This window comes from Phaethon aethereus (assembly GCF_964289735.1).
Source record: "Phaethon aethereus genome assembly, chromosome: 3".
NCBI classification, from domain to species: Eukaryota; Metazoa; Chordata; class Aves; order Phaethontiformes; family Phaethontidae; genus Phaethon; species Phaethon aethereus.
The window spans coordinates 83049010-83067941 of NC_138576.1; the positions used below are offsets into that span (position 1 = coordinate 83049010).

The window sequence follows — 18932 nt, forward strand, 5'->3', positions numbered from 1 at the left end:
CACTTTATCTGCTTTCATTCTGCTCACCATGTAAGCAAGGGCAGAGTCATAACCCTCACTGGCTTTTACACCAGACTATTGCTTCCACAGAAAAGCACCATGATGTGCTGAAGCCTGACATCTGCTGCCAGACTGCAGCGAGCTCCCCAGGGCTCCCAGCAGGTTCACCAAGGCCAGCACAGGTGAACAGCAGGACCAGACCTAACATCCTCCCTCCCCGCTTCCCTTTTCCCCATTATGAAGGCTGGCTGTATAGAGATAAGATGCAATGCATGTTTAGATGACCCTCTCCAGATTTGATCTTCCTAGTCAGCCCAAACCAAACCAACTGAGGATTTTCTGAGCACTGCAAGATAAATTCATACGCAGCATGGTGATTACACGGCACCAGGCAGGATTCATTATGCAGTGTACTTTTCCTCTCCCTGTTTTTTTGCTTTGTGGTAGTGGTTGTAATCATTATACAGGTCCTTAAAGACCTCCCTTACACCTGCTGGTAGCGACGCATTTAAGAACTTGATGTCCCGTTCAATGCAAAGGTCAAGGATGTGATATATCCCTTCTGTAAGATGTTTTTTCACAGCTGGGTGCAAAGTCACCTATGAGAAGAACAAAACAGCATTAAATTTGAAGACAAAAAGGCAACAAAACACCCTTCCCACAGTCAGTATACATTAAATGCTGACAACATATTATCCAGTCCATCAGACCACGTGGAACAGTCCATTAGATAAAATCCAAGATTTTAACTTGAGCAATATTTTTCTGATTTTTGCAAACACATTTTGCAGAACAAGCCCCTTGTAATAAAATGCACAAGAGGGCTACTATACACATTGCTGCAGGGGCAAAGACACTGATCATCTTGGAATCACACAAAAATTCCTCAGCAGAAAAACTTTAAAAAAAACTAAAATACTTGCCTTGGATTACATATTTCAGCAGATTCTATATGTCTCATTAGCTGCATGCTATTAGGTCTCAGTTGCAAATGAGCACTTCTTCCAGGCTACTCTATGATTTATATTGGGTAGCCAATCAATTTTAACTTGTCACTTAACAACTTGATATTTATCTAACAATTTATATCTGAGGACTTCAATGTATAAGCCTTAATAAAAGAAGACTTCAAAAAGCTCATGAGATGTGCATTTCCTTGATCTGTTTTAACATCAGAAATTGGGTACCTTGCCCGAGCCATGCAGAAAGTTGAAGGAATACAACGAATGACTGAGGACTCAGTGCCCTGCTCCTGACATTACCCTTGCTCAACCCCACAACTGACAGAACCACCACTACAACCAGGAACATCAGTGCTGACTCTGGAGTCCCCTGGTGCTCCAGGCTAACTGGAATTTGTCCTGTGCTCACAATCACTTGCTAAATACTTCACTGCCTGAGGCGGTGCTGGCCTCTGGCATAATCACATTATTTTTGCCACAGAACCATATCTTATCTTTGCTGAATCCTAGAATTAGCTTTATGCCTCCAGACCTAAGCCTCTCCACTCCAGGCCTAATGAAAACTACATAAAAAGCTACCATTAAAATTCAGACTTCTTTCTTCCTGAGGCAACTAATAAAACTTTCCACTAATGAAGTGCACTCCTAATCACTGTGACAGGCTCCTGCTCTCTTTCTGTCCTAAATGTAAAACAGCTAATATATTTTATTAGACCTGCTAGCATAGCTGGGAAAAACAGAGAAGGCATTAAGGGACATAAACCTTTCTTTGGATCTGTGACCCTGATGAGTTTGCATGGCCAAAAGTTTGCCATTTTCCCCCTCTATGTCAGTTGATCTATTGGCTGGTTTATAGCAGATGTTATTTCTCCCTACACCATGCACTAAAGTAACAGAACAGTTGAGCATCACAACTCCCAGTGAATACACTGGGCTGGCCTCTCCCTTCCTAGGGAAGAAAAATGACCGTAGAGAACAAGGACAGGAAAACCCACAGCTACTAAGATTGATCAGATGTCCCACCTGGGATAAGCAGATACCTCAGAGCTGCAGTTAATGGAACTGCATCTCCTACATCACAAATTAATTTGGACCCATGCCTTATTTGGGCCATTCTTGCTTTGCAGTGCAGTTTCCTATAAACACCCTCCAATAACACTATGGGAAGCAGAATCAAAGATTTAAACAGCTGGCACTCCTGGCTGGCAGTTAATTATGCTTGTAAGTGTTTTACGGTCTATATAGCTAGCACAACCAATTTGTCAAGCATTACAGAGCTCTTGATGTGAGACATTAAATGTGTGAAGAGGTATTTCACTATTGTTGAATTAAGCAACAGCTCATAGACAACAAGGGAAAAGCACTGTCAACAGTAGGAAAGAGGCTATAGATGCCACCCACTCCAGCAAAGAATCTTTGTAGATTCACACAAAATAATTCACAAGGGTATTTTATTTCCTGGTATAAAGAGGAAGCACTGAGGGAACTGTTACACAACTACTTTAGGAGTAAGTGACTTTTTAGGCCAGCAGCTTTCATCAGTTTTAGTTTACAGACCCTTAAAAGGGTTTCAGTAAGTGTGCAGATGCCCATATAGAGATCTAAATCTACCAACACGTTTTTCTCAGTTACTTTTGACGGACCCCCAAGCTTTTCAGATCACAGGCTGAAAGCCATTGATCTGGACTCAGAAGAGATGAACGGTTAAAGGAGTTTTTCTCTCTCTCTGCAGAGCAACGTGAAAGATGCATACGTGCCCCCTTAAGACAGACATGCTGAGGTCCTCCCTGCCTCTGATATCCATCAATTTCCACAAGTCTCATGAACAAAGATATCATCACCTACTTGTGATCTATCTATTCTGTCTGACAGAAAACACCCCTTTGTCACAGTGTGTGGTGGCTCACTACACCGATTCCCCTTTCCACGCCCAAAGGTTCCATGCATATATTACTGATCTGTGGTGTCAGCTATCATCCATCATTTTCCATTTCCCAGTGATAAGTATTGCACAAAACTTTCCTACAAGTCTCATGAGACTTTGTACACTGCTAATACTGAATAGTGTCCTTTTAACTTGGAAAGGTCATTTGACAATTCAAGTCAGGCTTTCTGAGTAAAGGCTCTACGTTCAGTGATAAACAGATTTCAGAGAGAGTTAAATAGAGCAGAAGTAGTCTTAACAGTAATTTGTCCCTCGTATTTGCTAAACTACTATGTTTACTATGTAAACAATAACCAACTTACCAAGGAACACTAAATAACAGAGCTAAAACCGGACATATCCCATTGTTTGGCTTCCAAACCTTGGAAAAAAGCCAGACAACAGAGGAGGCAGCTCAGTTTAAGCTACATAACAACCTTCATGGTTAGTTACATTGGTTACACCATAATCCTTCAGAAACATAGCACCAGTTAAGATATTTTTGTGGTAAGAGAGCCTCAAATCAAAGACAAAAATTCCTTTTTGTATTTCAGCCCATACCCAGGCCAGAGCCACAAATAATCAATTTGCAGGTACTTGCATTCAAACCCTGGTAAAATCTAAATCCATTAGGCTGAACATAATGATAATTTGAATGTAGGTCTGGATGTGAGAAGCTACTGACCTGGCTCTGGCATTCCTAATAGTAGGAGTAGTTGTTTCCAGCTAGTATGGGAATATCTTTGGTATGAAAGGAGAATTAATGAAAAGCTAAGAATTCTCCAGCCTGGTTAACTTTTTCTCCGTTCACTTACTCATTTAGACCAGACTAAAAAACATTTTCCAGGAGAATTTTTCTCCACTACTTTGCCAGATGGGGCCCTAACTGCTATCAATCCTGGGTAACTAAGACTAGCTGGGAGAAAAACTTAACTACCACATGAAGAAAAAACAACACCCAACATGACAGAAAAGCAAAGCAGTTCTGCAAATAGGCATTGCATTGTTTTGCCTTAAAAAAACCCACAGCCCACACCTTTAGAAAGTTTTTGGGAGCCAGGTAAGAAAGATTCTCAGGAACTCTTGCTCAAAGTAACAGAGTCTGGATCAAACCTGTATCCCCATGAGGCACAGCAACTTTATAACTTTACAGGTTTTACAAAACTTAACACAGCTGCCTTTGGAATAGGAACTCCAAAGCCAGCACAATACCATGGCACTTTCAAGATGGACAAGAACGTGTTACCTTCTGCAATTCAGTCACATACTGAGCTACAATGAAAGCTGAAAACACAGTAAAGTCCTCCATTTCTGCAGCGATATGAGTATACATCCGTTCCACCAAGTGTGCACACTTCAGTATAACTTCAAACTCATCTGTGTTGCCTAAAACAGAAAGTGAGTTGCAGTCTGGCATTTAAGGCTTAAAAACACTAGGGAAAAGACAAAGAATCACCCAGTCTTCCATATGATTCTTGAACTACATGATGCCAACACCAGTTTGCCCATTTGATCTTCTTTTCTTAACAAGCCAGAGCTGAGAGGCCCCCCAAACTCCCCTAACACACCATATGCATCTCTTCCAACAGTTATTTTACAAGATTCACACTCCACATGCACTGAAGGCAAAAAGTGTTTGTTATATATGCTAAGTGCTAAAAGCAGCATCTATGATCCCTTCTATGATTCAGCCCCAACCATCATTGTGGAGGAAAGAACAAGGAGACCAGAAAATTATATTCTACCTACAGAAAGTCAGAAGAGATCTCTTAACAACAGCATAGTAAGAAAGCTTTCTGATAAGATTTATTACATGGAATACAGCAGCAGAAGCCACAGCACTGGAGATATTTAAAGTGAGACTGCAAAGATCACCAGAGAATTTACCCTTTCAGTAGGCAGTGAATGAAGGGAACTAACACAAACAAGGGAGAAGGGAAATCTAGAAATTACTTCATATTATGTGTTATGAAAATAAACTTTAGGACACCATGTACCCATAAGTTTCCTGTGACCCTTGCCTTACATAAACACATTACAGAAGCTAGAACTTTCTCAAAGTTTGTCACCAGTTTGACATACCTGTACCTCTATTATTAAGCCTTTGTTAGTATATTCCTCCATGATGCATATGTACACTTAAGTTTACCCACAGTTGCGGGCAACGTATCAGCTGAGATAAATCTGAACATGGAATAAGCTTTAGACATCAGTGGAAAGCTGGGATACAAGCAGTTGCAGGCCATGAAGTCAACTTGTCTCAAAAAGTCACCGCTATTAATGACAGGGTATTTATGTCCTAACCAGCGTAAAGCACAGGAGGATTACATTAATCAGCATGAACATCTTTGACTTGGCTACTTTGATAATGCAAATTCTTTAACAACTTCCAGTAATAAGTTTGGGGTTTTTTCTTCTTTTTGAAATATTTACCCACACTAATTCCAAATCCTTGACCATACAGGTGTATCATCTAATCCAAATTGATGCTTCAAATATGTGTAATGTTCTGGTTATATGCTTTAGCACAGAATGGTGACAATTCAGGTCTGTAGTAAACATAGTTCCAGTCTCAAGAAGCTCCATTTAGTAGGATTGATTTGGGGTTATAACTCAGGCATGTTAGTATGTATCACCAGAGTTCACAGCCACCATGCTTTCAGGCACAGAGGTTGATAGGAAGAGCAGAAATTGGGCATAACAAGCTTTACCAGTACCTGCCTACTTGCCAGCCAGTCAGTGAAGAATACCTTATTCACCTAAAGCAGTGCTGTCTAGATGCAGCTCCACAGGAGCCCCAGTTACCTTCCTAAGCCCACAATACTACAAAGCTCATCCTCAATTTTACATAAAGGACGGATAGGGCTAATGGTTTCAGTGCCAACACTAGGTTTTGAGGACTTTGCTTCTGGCATCAGACCGCCCTGTTTTGCATCTCCTCTTCTAGAATATACAAAATTACAATGTGTATATATAGTGCAAAAGTGGAAAAGATATGGTACCTCTGTCTCCTTTCTGACGTCCTTCATGCATTACAGAAACAACAAGACGATGGAAACTGTTCAGAAAAGATGGTGCTGCTTTCAATAGCACCTGCAAAGACATGAAATGAAAAATCTGAGATTATGTTGTAAAAGGAGTGCAGAAGGTAGAGGTACACCACCCCATCATCTGAGGGAAATCAATTCCTGTGAAGGAAACTATATAGCTTATACAGCTGTCAGGAGCAGAGACTATCTTTTCATTGTGCATCCATACAGTATCTAGCTGTCCTGGTTTCAGCCAGGATAGAGCTGGTTTTCTTCACAGAAGCTAGTGTGAGCCTATGTTTTGGATTTGGGATGAGAAACTGTTGATAATGTGCTGATGGTTTGGGTTGTTGCTAAGCAGTCAAGGACAGTCCAGCTTCTCGTGCTGGCCTGCTAGCGAGCAGGCTGGGGGTGCACAGGAAGCTGGGAGGGGACACAGCCAGGACAGCTGACACAGACTGGCCAAAGAGATATTCCTTACCATACGACGTCATGCCCAGTACATAAATTGGAGTTGGCTGGGGAGTGGAAATCGCTGCTCGGGGACGGCCTGTCGATCGCCGGGTGGTGAGCAATTGCTGTATTGGGCATCACTTGTTCTTGTACATTCCTTTGTTGGTATTATTATTGTTGTTTCTTTCTCTCTTTCCATCCTATTAAACTGTGTTTATCTCAACCCACGAGGTTTTTTTTCTAATTCTCTCCCCCGTCCCACTGCGGGAGGGCGAGTGAGTGAGTGGCTGCGTGGTGCTTAGTTGCCAGCTGGGGCTAAACCACGACACTAGCACATGAGAATCCTGGAGCAGGACTGCAGTCCTGGCCATATTCAAATATAAGTAACAAGTAAACATCACATTAGAGTTACTACATGTCTCCAAAGTAGCATTTGATTTAGTACCCTAATGTCTAGGGAATTTGTTCTTGCGGGTAGAGAACCTGTGTAGCCAGACAGATTCACAGAACGCAGGGTCCAGTAACACTACAGATCACTGTATGCAAACAGCCTGGATAGGCAGCTTTCTACCACAGGGTTTTTGTAAGGGCTTTTTAGCAATGCGTACTGCCTTGCTTTTTTGAATTCGCCATTTCTCTAACTTTCTTGCCATGTTTTCACTTTCCCATGCCAGAAGGCCGACAAGAACACCAGGATGGTACAATGTTTGAAGGTCACCAACTTCTAACATGTCTAAGCCCCGTTTTCAAAGGATTGCAGAATCTTGATCTTCAGTGAGAATGAGGTCCTACAGCCTGAGCCATTTGTGCTTGTAGAAATCAATCATAAAAAAAGAAAAAGATTTATCCTAATCTAGCATCAGATGTTGATAAGCAATGTGCTGCCAAAGACCAACAATGCAGACATAAAACAAAGGAGGAAAGCAACTGAAATGATGTGATTTTGAGATTCCCAGCCTTTTATATGATAAGCGGTACAAAGTACTTTCATACTACCAGGACAAATTATTTCAAAACCACTATTAAAAAAAAATTCTCATCACTGGCCTCTGTGTTGGTTCTTTCTACCTTTTTCTCCTCCTCCCACTCCCTCACCTTTGGATGACACTGCACAATAGAGAAGAGCACTTCATGGACTCCCAGGAAAAGGCCATGATAATCTTCTGTCTTCAGATGATCCAGAGGGACTGTTAGAAGAATGCTGAATGCCAATGCCACATGGTGTGGATTCAAGAGAATCCCTTCTCCTTGCCTTAGCAGAGCAGCTAGAGTCTCTAGAATAGGTACAACTATGGTGGAAATCAGAGACTGGTCCTGACAGGCCTCTTTGGTTTGCATCTACAAGAAGACAGGAAACAGGTAAGGAGGAGTGCACCTATCACGAGCATTTACACATGAGACAACCATAATGCTCTGACTTGAGCATTATGGAACTAGAGTGGTGCAAGCTACACTGGCAGGGAGACTCCTGCACTTCAGCCATTTTCATGCAACTGTGCCCTGGGCGAGGCTGCATATGATGCATTTCAAGCAAGCATTGGTGTGAGTGTGGAATTGTAACTATACTCCAGTCCCCTGACAACCAGCACCTCTTTGCACCTCCTCACATGAATGCATAATGCAGTCCTCTCCTTTATGAGCATGCAAACCTACCAAAAAAGGGCAAAAATTGCATGCTCACGTTTCCCAGGCATTGCAGAGCCAACCTCTGACAAATTCTGGTCTAGAGACACCATCACCACAAGAGAAGAAAAACCTACATCACTAGGTTTGTATGCTATACAAATGAAGGACAGGAAACCTGGGTTTGGTTACTTTCAGTTAAGTTTCACCATTCATAATTCAGCAAATTTATATCATTACTTTTTTAAATATGAGAACGTTTTTCTTTTTGTTTTGCTGCTGTTGGCTTCTGCTGCAACATGTGGCTGCCAGTTACCTTCTCCTTTGGACAGAAGGAAGGACAGGAGACTCAGACTCTCTTCTCTGCAGCCTAACAAGTCTCTCCCAAGCTCCAGATTACATGGTGCAGACCCAGAAAATTACTGATAATAAGAAATGGATGACCTACACACTGCACTCACAGGAAGAGATTTACTTGAGAAAGAGTCTAGACAAAAAAGCGCAGGTGAATCTGGTATGCATTTGTCTAGTATCCACAACTTTTTTGTTCCTGTATGCCTCTGCGCATGTTAGATGTAAGGACTACAGACTCGAACAAATAAAAGGGATAGGTAATGAAGTTACAATAAAGAGATACTTACAGCTAAAGCTGTGATTATCTGTGGGCTGGCAAACCAGAAAGCTTTCTCTTTGTCTCCACTTAATGGGCAGCTGAGCAACAATTTGGTTAGCGTAACAGCTGACAATACTTCCTGCAGAAAGCAGACTGATGATCAGTCACAGGTACAAGATGCACTGGCTCCTTTCAAGCACAGAAGAGCTCTTTCAAAGGCAGTGGCAGTTTTGAGCATTACCAGAGCCTTGACACATGAAAGTCCTCTCACCAACAGATCTCTCTGGAAATTGTGATATAAGCAGCAGCTCAACAAAATTCAATATGCTGAGCAGCACTGATCCAAAAGTACTGCATGCTACATTCATTTTAGAATCAACTTACTGTACAAAAAGGCTTATGTGATTTTTAAGAAAGGAAAGACTTCTCCTTCAACTGCCACTAGATAACAGAGGGAAGCAAGGGGAACACAGGGACACCAGTACACTATACGCTAAGAATGTTTCATTTGGCAGTAGGGTTTTTTTTACTTGCTGGCTGTTATGACAGACTGATTAAAGAAACAAACTATACTCAGGTGGCAGGAATTACATGTGTAGCACAGGAATTCCAGATACACTTTCAAAAAGACATATGAAGAACTGATGCAGCATATCCGTGTCTATTTCTGACAAATGAAACAGAGCCAGATAAATCCCTAAATTTAATCCAAGTTTAATTCTCAAGTCACTGAACTTTCTATGGAGAGTTCAGCTAGCTCTTTTGCCAAAATGTTACCACTGATGCTTAAGCTGCTCTGGAGGAAGGCATAGTATTTAAAAAGCTACTGTGTGGTATCTGGTTATTACAGAGTAAAAATCTTTATAGAGACAAATATCAAAACCACAGGTGTAGTTTTGGTTTTATTTAAAAATGCCAGCATCTTAACCCTGTTAAGAAGAGTCACAGACAAACAGTTGTTAAACTCACTGACCACTAGGATCTGTTGTGCAAGAGCTTTGATCGTCAAGTAGAAAAAAAAAATTCAGCATGGCCTGTAACATTGCAGCTGTGTGATTTCTGTTGACAATACATGGAATTAAGACTGCTGAGTCCTTAAACTGGACAGTTTTTTCCAGTAGGTTTCCATGATCTTTCCACCTCTCTCAGTTTATATCCAGAACATAGCACAGTTACCAAGCCCTTAACTGTATAAATTAATGTAACCTGACCACTGAACATAAATCAAGAAGAGGAAAAAAGTATTTATCAGATGTCATTCAACTAAGAAATTTTTTCAAGATACAGAAAAATGAAGAAAAAAGTTTACAATAAACTAAGCTCATGCCTTACTTTAGGCTTCTGTTGCCAAACATTCCTCATTTCAAGTCCCTGCAGCATCAGCCTCATTATGGTATAAAACTCCTCGGCAGGGCAGTTTCCCAGCAGCTGGACAAGCACCTCTGTCAGCTCCATCTCCACACTTTGGATCACTTGGGTTGTGACTGCAGGACCTGCATAGTCAAGAGTCACAAGCATGTCTTAATTCCCAAGACAGGGACTTCCACAGGCAAGAACAGGGCTAATTGAACCTCAAAACAGCTCTGTGGGTACCTTTTTAACACTCAAATGCATAGAGGGCCCCATGCTTTCCCTTTACCTCCCTCCCCACTAGTGCAATGAATTGCTGTTCTCAAGTATTTCCTACCCTAGGGTTCACAGAACAGTCACCATGCCAATAAAAAGCCTTCAGTAGTATGGAAATACTACAACAAAGCATGTGCACAAGCCAAGAGAGTAGGCTAAACAAGCCCCAGGGCTTTACTACAAATGCTGGCCAAAGAGCCATCACAAGTCACAAAAGCATTAAGCTGGCAAAGTTCAGGTCTCCGCTGATCATAAATCACACTCCCCACTTACTCAATTATTGCTGTGTAGACAGTCCTGGACTAGCTTATATCTTAATTGATTTTGAAGCCTTGTTTTTTAGTTCCACAAGTATCCACAGGATCTGTGACAGTACTGAAAGTCCTCTTCAAAAGGAATCCATATTTCAACTTACTGAATACTTTACTTATTCATCAGAAATTCTTGCAGCTTTTTACAGTGATTAATTACATCTCCAGCTAAAGCACTTTACAATCTTACACTAGTACAGTGAGGCACAGGACGAGAGAGAGAAAAGCTAGCTGAAAAATTACAGCAGTTGACACCTCCTCATGCTCCCTAGTCCTAGTGTGAAATTCCTGCTCTCAGTGCCCTTAAGTGAACCCCACAATGCTGAAAGACCAAAATGCAGGCCAAAGAGACAGACTAAGCCTGTATCTATGCGTAAATTCTAGCTCAAACTTGACTGCACAAATTCAAAATTAGATCTTCCATGGAGAGCTGTGCTCTGTTCTTAACTACCTAAAGCCAACATAAACATTGAGCTCATGACTGTAGTACACTTGAGCAGTAGTCTCCAAAGTGGGGTGCAGACACCTCAGGGTGTGTACAAGACAATCCACTGGGGTGTAGGAATTATAAATAAAATATCTTTAATAAATAAAAGTAAAAATAGTGTTTATTTCATCTTTCTCTCATGCTTTTTAAAATTTTTGTGTATGCTTTGTAATATACATAGTATGCTAGTAGAGTAGCACATGCATATAATTTATAAAGAAACATATACTGAGGCTGCATGCTCAATTTATTTTTTTTACTGATAGGTGTGCACAATCAAAAATGTTTGGAGACCACTGTGCCAGAGCACATCAGTAGTAAGTTCAACAAATTCCAACTGTTTGAAGAAGTCAAAGAGAACAGTTAACGCCTGTGCTATATTTAGTTCATCTCACTTTCTGAATGAGACAATATAAAGGAACCATTAGGTCACACAGCTGGCAAGAGAGGTTTTTCTTGTCATTTCTAGCCATCTCTTTATTTGACAGGGATAAAGGGACCGATCTGCCATCTCCCACAGACTTTATCCAAATTATAGGTGTTCAGCATTCTTAACAGTTAGGTCACTTCCATTGTTCTATAACCTTGCCTATCAGATACAAAAATATATTAGTATTTTACTGTACGGTACACTGAAATCCTCAAGTAAGACATAATCAGATCTGACCTGGCGCACATCAGCTGCTTCAGCGGTGCCTACTATACCAACTACATCAGTAGAAGGACACTGCATCTTCAGCCCTACATCCAGAAGTATTACCATGTTCCAGTTACTGTCAAAATGCTCTACAGGGATAAGTAACTGAGGACCTCAACTCTATTGAATGTTTGCATCTTTGGGGAAAAGATCATTACCAAATTACATGGTGGCTATGGTCCAGGTACCACAACACTGCCTCCTTGAAAATTTTCCTGTTATGCACTTATAAAAGGATAGCCTACTGCTTTAACACACGTAAATAGATACAGACTTTACAAAAAGCTGTATTTTTTTAACTCGCCTCTGTGCTGCAAAACTAGCAAGGGAAGTAAAGAAAGGGAGTTTTCATACCAGTAAGAAGCTTTTTTATAGCAAAAACAACCGTGACTGCAGTTTCTTTTCCAGGATACAGCTCTGGCACTGAGCAGAAGACCGTTAGGAATTGCAACGCAGACTGAAGGAACTGCAGATTACCTCCCGCGCAGGGCAGCTCTCTCAGTATCTGAGAGTAAAACTTTTGATACAGTTTAATACGAGGTTGCTCCAAAAACCCACTGGGCTCCTTCTGCCAGCCCTTTTTGACAGCATGGCTCAGATCTGCTTTGAGAAGAGTAGTGACAGATGGTATGAATGCTACAGGCAAAGGCTGGTTTTGGGTGCTACTCTGAAGACCGTGTTCAACAGTTCTGACCATCTGCAGAACTACTGGCTCCAACAGAGCAGACAGTACATCCACAGACTGCAGCTTCTTTTCTGGCAGCTGCTGAAGGTAGAGTGTGACGACACGACACAGTGTGGTGAACGCCATGAGCAGTAACTGCCCAGCTGGGGGATTCCAGTTTTTCCAGCCTTTGCTTTTGGCTGCACCAACGTCTGGCTTGCAGCTCACCAGGAAAGACATGAACTTTTCCAAGTTGAGCCTCACACTTTGCCTTCTTTCAATAATCATCTGAAGAAAGCTTTCCAAAAAGGCTTGGACCTCCTGGAGATACTGTGCCCAAGCAGGAACAGTCAAAACATCAGTGAAGAATTTGCTAGCTGTGAGCTGGGAGATCATGACAGCCTCAAGAATATCGCTGGCATGAAACACCTTAAAAACAGAGTTGGCATTCCTGCCAGCTTGCAGGCACCTCAGGAGGTGGAAGCAGGTACTTAAACACTTCAGCCGTAACAGCTTGCTGCAAGAGACACTAGCCCTGGTATTGGTTAGTAGGGACAGCAGCACCAGAAAACACCGGGTACAGTCAGAAGGAAGAAGACTATCTAGTTTCAGAAGAGAAGCAATTTCTAGCAAACCCAAGCAGCTTTCCAGCTGACTTTCTTTCAGGATGACAGGGCAGCCATTTTTTGCCAGCAATACTATACATTGGGCAACCTTCTCCAGTGTTTTCCAAGACAAGCTGAGCTGATCCTTCAGCAGTTTGTTTTCTGACGGTGCTGCCAACGGGTCAACAGGTCTGCAAGGAGATAGAATTTCTTCATGCCAAGGGATATTACCCGCAGACAGCTGTTGAAGTGGCAGATCTACTGAATCCCTGGCAGCAGAGGGCAGCACCCTAGTGAACTGATGAATAAGACTGGTCAGAAAAGCACAATGCAGGACCTTCATTTCTGGTAGAAAGGAGCTATGTGTAAAACCAAGAGATATCTTCCCAATGCTGATGGAAGGCTGCAGGTCTGCATCAGCTTCCTGAGCTTTGGCCAATACTAATGTCTCTAGAAGCACATTTGCAATGTACTCTACATCGTTCAGGGAAATATACGGCAACAGGATAGTCAGGTTGGAGATGACGAGGTGCCAGTGGGCCGTGGGGTAGGTGAGATCACTTATCGTGCTGATATCTCCATCCCATGGTTCAAATTCTCCCCTGCTCATGCAGGATCTCCCAGACTCCAGGATGAAAGCTGCAGCATGCTGCAAGGCCTGTAGGTCAGCTTTGGTCTGCATTAAGATCATCTTCATTTTCTGAAGTGTAAGCAGTTCTAAGCAATATTTACTAGTGGAGGCAAAACTACTTGCAAGTTCCATGACTCTCTCCCAGCACTGCTCCTCCACACCAGTGAGGAAAGCCGAAATGCCCCCATGTCTTGCAGTAGGTAGAACAACAGCACCGGCAATTTCAGCTGCTGGAGACACATACTTACTGCAGCTAACACCAAACAAAGTGTCTACCTCAACCCAAGTGTAAACAAGGAGGAGAGCAGAGTCACTGGCCTTTCTTAGCCAAAGGTCTGACTTTTCTTCTTCTCTTCTAGGAGCCTGCAGCAGCTCAATCAGTGGCTGAATTATTCCCTTCTGCATCTTTGCCAGCAGACTCTGAGTGCGAAGGACCACAGGGGAAGGACTGACATCATCTAGGCTTCTCATGTTGAACAGAAAAGCATGCAGCACCGAGCTCACTGAGAGCAGCTTCAAGGCCATGTCAGTTGACCCTTCAACAGCAGGAACGATAAGGGTCTGGCATTTCTCCACCAAGAGACACAAAATGTCCAGAATCTGGTTGGGCGGCAGTTCAAGGAGGCACTCGCGAAGCTTTACCGTCAGGCCAGCAGAGAAGACAGGCAGCCTCAGCTCATCAGCAGCTGGCCGGCAAATGACTGTCAGCACCTCCTCAAAGAGCCGTGGGAACTGTCGCAGCTTGGAGTAAGTCTGAAACACGGTGTTGAGGAGAGCCTCCTGGGGCTTCTTCGTACGTGTCTCGGAGACTGTGGCATCAATCCAAGCTGAGGACACTAAGTCATCCAAGTCTGGCTCTACTATAAGGTGGTTTAATGATATCAAGACTTTGAGACACCTGAACCAAGCCGGGATGGAAGCTTGGGAGTGACTCACCAACATCTGTGCTAGCCTGCGGTAAAACCCAAACTGTACCTCCTTGTGCCGGATACGGTCACTGGCAACGTTATAGATATCGCTGCTAAGCACCAAGTTCAGAAGTTGTTCCAAAGCAAGCAGCTCTGTGCTCCAGTCCACAAGACAGAGCAGGTCCTCCCTCACACCCTGCTGTAGGCCAGAGAGCCTGAGACAGCCAAAAAGCCTGCTGAGCATGTGGAAGCACACAAGGTGGTTTTCTGCCTTACAATACGAGTCCAGGAAGAGCTTATATAGCAGGGACACCGAACCAGCCACAACAGCTCCATGGAGGGCAGGTTCACAAAAGCCACTGCCCAGCTTGGTCTGCACTGTGTTGACTGGTAGCAAAAGACTTTTCAAAGCTCCTTTCTTCTTCTCCTGTTCTGGCAGCAGCTCCTCTTTGTAGGATGAGAAAAGCTCAGGCTGGAATAACCCAGCCTGCAGCAAAGTTTCTACTTGGTTTCGGATTTCCCTGCTCAGGTGCTGACGCACATGGTTGTCATCTGCTTGTGTCCAGCTCCTCACAGTCAGCATGTGCCTCAGGAGCAGACATGGCTGAAGCAAGTGACTTGTCACTTGCCCAAACACACGATTTGGGTTGGTTTGCTGCCTCTGAATCAGGAGGTACTGAGCAAAGGTAAGTTGTAGGACGCTGAACACCTGGGAGCCCACAGTGTTGTCAGAAGCCAGCTGCTGACATGCCAGCTTGGACAGATTGCTGAGGAGATCAACCAAGAGCTCACACTTTGCTGTGTAAATGATGGAGAGTGAAGGAGTAGAAAGAATGCCACTGGAGCAACTCAGCACTGTCCCAATGTTTTGCCATGTTTTTTGAGAACAGGCTTCTGATAATCTTTCATTTATGACCTGAAGATTGGGGGGGAAAAAAAAAAGGAGTCAATTTTGCACACAAAGATAAAACTCATCATAATGAACCAACAAACCAACACCACCTTCTGTGAGCTCTGGCTGCAAGAAGGAAGTTACAAGGACCTGCCAATAGCTGCTGCTGGGCATCTCGTATTATGGGTCTCAAGCTAGAAGCTCCTCTGGCCAGAACAGTGTCCCTGCATTTGTTTGCACCACAGCATGAGTGAGGACGCCCTCCTTCAGTATGTGTGCTACCAGCAACAGCATAAGACTATCCATACTTGACCCTAACACTTGATTCTGCAGAAAGGGAGTAGGGGTAAATTCCCTCCTTTCTTGCAAGGTCCCCAAAATTATGTTCCAAACAACAACAAACCACACACAACAAACTTCCTACCTTTGATCCAGGAAGCTTATTCAGTAAGCACGGCCTGCATCAGAAATAGGGTGGCCAGCAGGAGCAGGGGAAGTGATTGTATCCCTGTACTCAGCACTGGTGAGGCTGCACCTCGAATACTGTGTTCAGTTTTGGGCCTCTCACTACAAGAAGGACATTGAGTTGCTGGAGCATGTCCAGAGAAGGGCAACGAAGTTGGTGAGGGGTCTGGAGCACAAGTCTTATGAGGAGCGGCTGAGGGAACTGGGTTTGTTCAGTCTGGAGAAAAGGAGGCTGAGGGGAGACCTCATCACTCTCTACAACTACCTGAAAGGGGGCTGTGGTGAGGTGAGTGTTGTTCTCTTCTCCCAAGTAACTAGTGATAGGACGAGAAGAAATGGCCTCAAGTTGCACCAGGGGAAGATCAGACTGGATATTAGGAAAAATTTCTTTACTGAAAGAGTGGTCAGGCATTGGAACAGGCTGCCCAGGGAAGTGGTGGAGTCACCATCACTGGAAGTGTTCAAAAAACATGTAGACGTGGCACTTCAGGACATGGTTTAGTGGGCATAGTGGTGTAGGGTTGACAGTTGGACTTGATGATCTTAAAGGTCTTTTCCAATCTTAATGATTCTGCGATTCTGTGACTAAATATCATCTGCATATTTTAAAAAGAGATAATTTCCTGTGCTGATATTGGGAATGTGAAGGACTGTTCTCTCTCCTCTTTGCAGGGTACACAATTAGAATTTTTAGAATTTAGAATACACAATTCTAAAGAATTCTAAAGAATCATAATGAATTACGTTTACTTTAACTTGCATTTCCCTTCATTTTCTCAAACTTTGTGTCAATTTCCCTATGGTTTTCTCCTTCAATCCCCTTTTTCTTTGCTCCCTTTTCTCACCTCCAGATAATCTTGTCAGCAAACAAATTCAGTAATAGTTTACAAATCTGCCTCTATTCTAGAGCTAAAAATCTCATCTGTCTCCTTATGCCTCGTAGTAGACAGTTCATCCCCTCAGTGCAAGCCCCACTGGACTAAAACAGATCCTTAAATTCTTTCCACCAGACCCTCTACTATCTCTGTCCTTGCTCTTTTTTTACTTACCTGTGCAACTGAAAAGCTGAGACCGATTGTCTTCCCACTTTTTAAGAGATTCTGTAGTCTTTTACTATGGATAACATTGTCTAGATACACCCAGAGTTTCTCAACAACTTCATCCTCCAGTTCAGGTTTCTTATTGTAGTATGAAACCAATGCATGGCTTACCCAGTCGAGTAATACCTGTCAACAAAAGGGAAAAGAAGTAATCTTTAATAACTCCCATACAAAAATAAGACAAAAGTAGTATCTCTTCACAATTACAGCGCTCGTATCTTGAGAACTGCTCTACATCCAAGCAGAACAGGCTCTGAATGAGCAGAGAAGTCCACCCTTCTAGGTTTTAACCAAGATCTAAATTCCTAAGAGCTTTCATTCTAAATCCCTGTGCTCTCCGGTACCCTCCCAAGACAGCTTTCAGGAGTCAACATCCTAGGGCTCTTTCATCAGGGTATAATTCTGACAGTTGATACTGATTAGCAAATGTAGTCTTTTAAATCAAAACTTAAAAGAATCAGATGGTTTGCACTTTCTGACAACTGGTATTCCTTTCACATCCTCCTCTTGGCATGTTTAAATTTACTACCTAGAAATTCAGGCCTAGGAATTTAAATGTGTGCATATTGGAAGAGGTTGAAACCTATTAATTTATTGATTTCAAAATAAAATTATGGCGTATGGATAGATTTAATAGTCTAAGTAACTGAAATAACAGGAACTCTGTCTAGAAGAATGACTCTTTCTTCCTGCCCTAATGCAGACCTTTCTGCTGAAGCTACTTGAAAGATGATGTTATGAAAACATCTCACACAACACCACAGCAATCAAAGGCCACCTGTAACTCACCATCAGAGCTATAGCCGCTCTACTACCTAGGGTCAAAAGCTTAAGCAACTAGATCTGGACTTTTATGAATCAATTCATCCTCAGCAGCAATTAATTATTGGGACTTTTTTTTTCTTTCGCTGTTTACCACTAAAAAGTACTTACTTGCTCTTTATTAGGAAGAACACACTGGTGAGAAATCCACGCAAAGTGGGCTAGTTTGAGTTTGTCTTCCCAAGAAGTCTTGGCGCTTTTCAGCTTCCGGTAAATCCCAGAGTAGATCGCTGCCATCGGGACAGCGTACGGGCCTTCAAAGGCGAAGACACACGACTGAAAGAAACGCCAAACCTGGAGAAGGCCGCAGGACGGGCAGGCGGCCCCGCACCCACCCACCGCCCCAGCCGGGCACTCCGGGCCGCCGCACGCCCCCGCTCCCAGTCCCCCACGCCCCCCTGTCCCCCACCAGGTCCCCTACCCCCAGACACCCTCGCCTTCACCCCTCGCAGGGATCTCACTGCCCCCCGCCCCCGGTACCGCCCGGCCCTCACCGGCCCGCCGGGCCCACGCTTCACCCGCCCTCGCCGCTGACCTCTGTCCCCGCCAGGCAGCGCCAGCCGATCGCCGATCGCGGGAGGCGCCGTGCGGGGAGCTCGCGCCCATCGGCGGACGGAGAGCGCCTGCGCGCGGGGCGGCCCCAGCCCCGCTCCCCCCCCCGCCCGCCCGCCCGCCGCGGCGTGTGTCACCCAGCCATGGAGCGGCCGCCGCCAGCCGCCGCCGGCCTCCGGGCAGCACCGTCCGCGCCAGCGCCACCACGACCGGCACTCAGGGGAGGCGGCAGCGGCGGCGCGCCCGCCGGCAGCGCCTGGCGCCGCTGGGCGCAGTGACAGCGCCCCCCCGGCCCCACCGCCCCCGCCTCCCGCCGCCGCCGCCGCCTGCGATGCTCAGTGAGTGGCGGCGGGCGGGGAGCGGGGTGCGGGGCCGGGGCGGGGGGGCGCGGCGCGGCGCGGGCCGGCGGCGGGAGCGGGCCCTGCGCGTCCCACCGGGCCGCCTCGTGGCGGAGGCCCGCAGGCCCGGCCCGGCAGGCGGCTCCCGGGAGGCTGGCGGGCCCCGGGGGGCCTGGGGCACGGGCGCGGCCCCGGGTGAGGGCAGGGCCGGGCCGGGCGCTTTCCCCGCG

At 44.5% G+C, this 18932-nt stretch overlaps 1 protein-coding gene across 1 annotated transcript; it reads right to left on the minus strand.

The window, feature by feature from the left end:
* Window positions 1–401: 401 nt before the first annotated feature.
* Window positions 402–18049, minus strand: URB2 (URB2 ribosome biogenesis homolog; the record flags this gene model as incomplete). Its single annotated transcript, XM_081998147.1, has 9 exons — window positions 402–599; window positions 4133–4272; window positions 5889–5979; window positions 7464–7706; window positions 8633–8743; window positions 9937–10097; window positions 12080–15449; window positions 16940–17116; window positions 17924–18049. 9 exons carry the CDS (start codon window positions 18047–18049, stop codon window positions 402–404), a joined length of 4617 nt encoding a protein of 1538 aa, XP_081854273.1.
* Window positions 18050–18932: the final 883 nt, after the last annotated feature.